The following is a 4,643-nucleotide window of genomic DNA, read 5'->3' on the forward strand; positions in this document are numbered from 1 at the left end:
GATGGGTGACTACACTGTTCACTGCACGCGCTGGTAGGGTAGGTAGGTGGTCATCTGGGAGGCAGTATCGCTCTCATAAACGAAGCTAGCATTTATTTATTTATTTCAAGGGCTCGGGCTACAACATGTCGAGGTAGTTGCACGGCTGGTTGTCTGATACCGCCGAGCGGAGCCGAACGTTTGCTCGACGTTTCGGTGTTCTGGCCCGCGCTATGGAGGCTAGGAGCTAAGTGTGCTAACAGGATAACTGTTCAACACGGACTCCCAAACTTTTCAGGTCAGTAACCCTTCAGCAGACACGCTTTCTGCCAGGATTCCCTCGGGACGCAGTCCTACAGTCACTGCAGATTAAAAGAGACTTATCTCTGTAAATTTACTTTTGTGTTTGAAAATGACTCTGGAAAGAAAGTAAAGATATAAAATATTTGACCACAAGGAACAGGCTAAATGTTTAGCAGAGGTTCAGGTTACTGAAATACTACCAGCAGGAGCTGGAAACTAATTAAATTGTATATATTTAGGCGTTTTTTTTTGGTAATAAATTAGCTTATAGTGAAGTTTATATGATTTGCACATTTTCGTTTAATGTTTATAAAATGTTCCTTATTTTAACTTTAAACGTCAAGCTGCAAACATTTATACAAATTTATGTTTTCTTGAAAACATTGAAGGGCTTTTTGACTAATTTCTTCTGTTTTAAAGATGGAATGAAAACAATGTAATCCTTGCTGTATTATAATGTAATCCAGGTTGATACTTTTAACTTTTTTCTATATCCTATTGCCAAATAATTTGCTTTTAAATCTTGATCCTTGACACATATATTAGTTCACCCCATCTGAAACGACTAGCAAAGGTCAGATTGTATAAACATCTGTTTTTGTGTTTTCATTTCCAGGCCCAGAAAAACTTCAGTGTGCATCCTTGTAAACTAAAGCAAATGTCTGTCGACGAGAAAATTACCAAAGCTGACCGCTCGGCATCTCCGCTGCAGCTCTCGGATTGCTACAGCAGCGTGTCTGTGATGATGGAGGAAGCGGCAGCCACCCCTGACTTTACTGCCGCTTGTCCCGTCCCGGGCACCGAGGCCTCACCAAAACACACCAGCACAGACGGCGCAGGTCAGAAAGCCAGAGGGACTGAAAACAGCATGAACAGGAGGAACAGCTTCCATCATTCTAAACAGCTGAAACTAACGAAACGGCGCTACACGGCAAGCTGTAGTTTCAAACATCCGTCAACTGGGAAGAGGAGACGAAGGGCCAACTCCGAGAGCGACTCCGTCCTGCCGACTAACTTTCTTCTGGGAGGCAACATTTTTGACCCGCTGAATCTCAACAGCCTGCTGGATGAGGAGGTCAACAGAGCACTCAACGCTGAAACGCCAAAGTCCTCGCCGTTGCCAGCAAAGAGTCGAGACCCCGTCGAGATTCTCATTCCCAGAGACATCACGGATCCCCTGAACTTGAACAGCGGGATAGCTGGCAGCAGCTTTTTGGTGTCCCCCTTTAAAAGCGGTGGAAGGAAAAGACACCGAAACAGACACCATGGAGGTGGAGGAGCTGGGAGCGGGATTTCAACCGCACAGGTGAACCTCTCCGAGTCAGAAAAAAGCGAGGTCAAAACTAGCACCTCTGCACAGCTTCCAGGTATGTCTGGTTTGTTCATCTCTGTACAAGACGACTCCAAAGAGTCCAGCAGTTTTTCCATTGTCACAAGAGATTCGCACAATCACGCAGCTGAGCCCTCAGTCAGCTGCAAGGATGAGGTCACGTCTGCACATATGGAGGATGCCACCCCGTCCCAGTCAGCGGGAACAAACCATCACGCAAGTAGACGCAAGCGAAGGCGCAACTCGGGCAAAACGGAGCCCCCTGTCAGCCATTCTACTCCTGCTAGTAAGATGGGATCTGGAGAAAGGAATTCTGGCTCATGGGGGCAAAAAAGTTCCTTCCACACTCCAAGAAGTGGTCCCAAAGGTGTCCTGGGGTTTCATCAGCAACAGCCGCCCCACAGTCAGACAAAGGAGCACCGGAAGAAGTTCCAGTATGGAAATTACAACCAGTATTACGGATATCGCAACCCAGGCAGTAGTGAAGATCCTCGTATACACGTGCTTCGTCAAGAGTGGTTTGAAGGTAAAGATGTGCTGGACTTGGGCTGCAACTCAGGCCACTTGACCCTTTACATCGCCAAAATGTTCAGACCTGCACACATCTTGGGCCTGGATATAGACCATGCGCTGATACGTGCAGCTTGTAAGAACATCAGACATTATCTGTCCGAGCTGCAGACCCAAGAGGCCAGGCGTGCGTTGCAAGAGAAAAAGACTGCTAAACAGGCGGAGGGGGGTGGAAACGAGTGCCAGGCAGGTACAGAGAAGGAACACAGCGCAGTTGAAAATGAGAAGGCAGAGGAGGGACAGAGTGGCTCTGCAAGCGCTGTAAACGATAACCAACCCGGTCACACAAACCAGAATGAGACTCGGGGGCCGGACAGTAAAACGGATGAAACTGAGCGAAAAGACTGCATCGCACTCAAGGGCTGCTCTTTTCCCGTCTCCCTGCGGATCTCCAGGGGACCCATTGCTGCACCCCCATTAACAGAAACGCATACGGCTCATCCTGGGGAGTTCCCCTCTAATGTGTCCTTCACCAAGGTAAGACTGCACTCTGAATCTGAAATAGTTTGCTCTAGTTTTAAGAAACTTAGGAGGCTTTTTATTTACATTTAAGCTATGCTTGAATCATCACATTTTAGTAAAACACAAGGGTCACTGAAACATGAGTATTCTTCCACATTCTCTCCGTAAAACTTTGTTTCTGCGTCTTTTTCCTGTAAAATAGGAATGGTGCTGTGATGCAACATGTAGCTTATCTAAACAGGCAATAGGAATTGTTATAAAAGTTAATGTGTAAATACCAGCTATAAACAAAGTTAATATTGTTAAGGCATTAAAGATTTTAATTGTTTAAAAGTTTATATCTGTGTCAGGAGGATGAACATATCCTACATATCAGTTAAATAATGGATTATATACCATTAATTAAAAGAAAATTGTATTAACATTTATGAGGGTCTTAACATTTTAATATCGACTCCATATTTATTTTTTTTATTTATGTCATGCGCAGTCACAGATAAACAACTACTGGTAAATGAATGGATGCCATGACCTTGTGACCTTTAAAGGTGGAAGATTTGTTAGCTTTGTTACTCTGTTGAGGACATTTTGCTTGTTAATTTGATAGAGTTGCGGCTGTATTTTCATCACAATTTTTATTATTTCTATGAAAACCGTTGCATGAAAGCAACAGAAAAGTCATATTTCTAAGTTTTAGACCATTCGATAGAGCTGACTCGCTCACCTTTTATCTCTGTTTGCATATCAACCATGAGCAATTCGGTTTCAAAATCCTTAAAGCAAAATATATTTGATAAATATCCAAACATCTTGTAATCCTGACAGTCCACCCTATTGATTTACAGCATTCTCCATTGTTGTCATTAGGTCAGGCAGTACTGTATATTTTGGAGCTGGTGTTTTTAATCCCTCCAGTGAAATTCTTCAGATTTGTTCAATCAGCGTTGTGTTCCTTGCCTCGGCTTGCTGCCGTTAGCCGATGGAGAAGCTCTGAGATTCTAGGAAAACAGAAGAGCTCATTTACCACCTGGAAAGTATCGGCTACCTCTGCCAAACTTTCAGGTTTCAGGTGTCTTTCAATACAAAACGTAATTTTAAAAAGTAGATTAAAAAGGAACGTCACTTGTCTGTAAGAGTCTTATTCCATGCAAAGAGGTCCTGGGGTATAAAGACACAATTTTAAAATGTTCCACCTTTTTCAAAAGTTAGACTCCCAAACTCTTAAGGAAATGCTGAATTGTACTGTCTGTTCTAAAGTATCATTCATCTTTATTCCTATACAGATTTTTAAAAAATGGACCAATAAAACATCAAATGCAGCATACCAATTACCCAGATCTCTTTTGATTATTAAAGGTGTACATTTATGGTTTACAAACATTTCCTCCCATCTATTTACAGATGTTTATTTTCGTTTTATGTATTTTTTAGCTGTTTCTTTGCAACTTACGTACCAATAATCATCTTGGTTTTGTAAAAGGAAAAGATCGTTCTGCTACCTGATATTTCTGATTCAAAGGAAAAGCAAGTGTACAAACCTAATGCAGCAAAGAAATCACAAAAATATTACACGCCATGTCTGAAAATTCACCTTGAACTTGTGTAGCGTTGCGTACGTTACAGAAAGTTGGGGAAGTTTAGTAAAGCTAAGCAGCTAGTAAACAGCTAGCAAAGCTGTTGCACATTCTGGTTCTTTGTTTGACGGAGCAGTTGTTTCTTAGCAGATGGCAGGAAGTTGAGCAGCACATGGGAGGGTTTGAGAAGAATCTAGTAATACTGACAGTATTTCTTTTTAATGCTGTGTCCTTGAAAATCCTTCCTAAAGAGGAGCGTGAGACCTCTAAGCTGTTCTCAGGCGTGAATCGTCTTGTCCGTCACACAGCAGTTTCCGTGTCGAGATGTGATGCACGTTGTCGGGATGTTCTCAATGCTCCTCTGATAGAAAGTGGTGAGATGCCCCCTGTGGAAGTCTTTTCTCACCAGATGTCAGAGTCAGAGT

At 42.8% G+C, this 4,643-nt stretch overlaps 1 protein-coding gene across 1 annotated transcript in view; it reads left to right on the forward strand.

Moving 5' to 3' along the window:
* Positions 1 to 248: 248 nt before the first annotated feature.
* mepcea (methylphosphate capping enzyme a) overlaps positions 249 to 4,643 on the forward strand; it is a 7,356-nt gene continuing 2,961 nt past the window's right edge. Inside the window, exons 1-2 of the mRNA XM_037687567.1 lie at positions 249 to 277; positions 899 to 2,659. Coding sequence (XP_037543495.1) covers positions 941 to 2,659 — 1,719 coding nt within the window. The 5' untranslated portion in view covers positions 249 to 277; positions 899 to 940. The remainder of the gene's footprint in view (positions 278 to 898; positions 2,660 to 4,643) is intronic.

Source organism: Nematolebias whitei, chromosome 14 (assembly GCF_014905685.2).
Source record: "Nematolebias whitei isolate Nwh7 chromosome 14, NemWhi1, whole genome shotgun sequence".
NCBI lineage: Eukaryota > Metazoa > Chordata > Actinopteri > Cyprinodontiformes > Rivulidae > Nematolebias > Nematolebias whitei.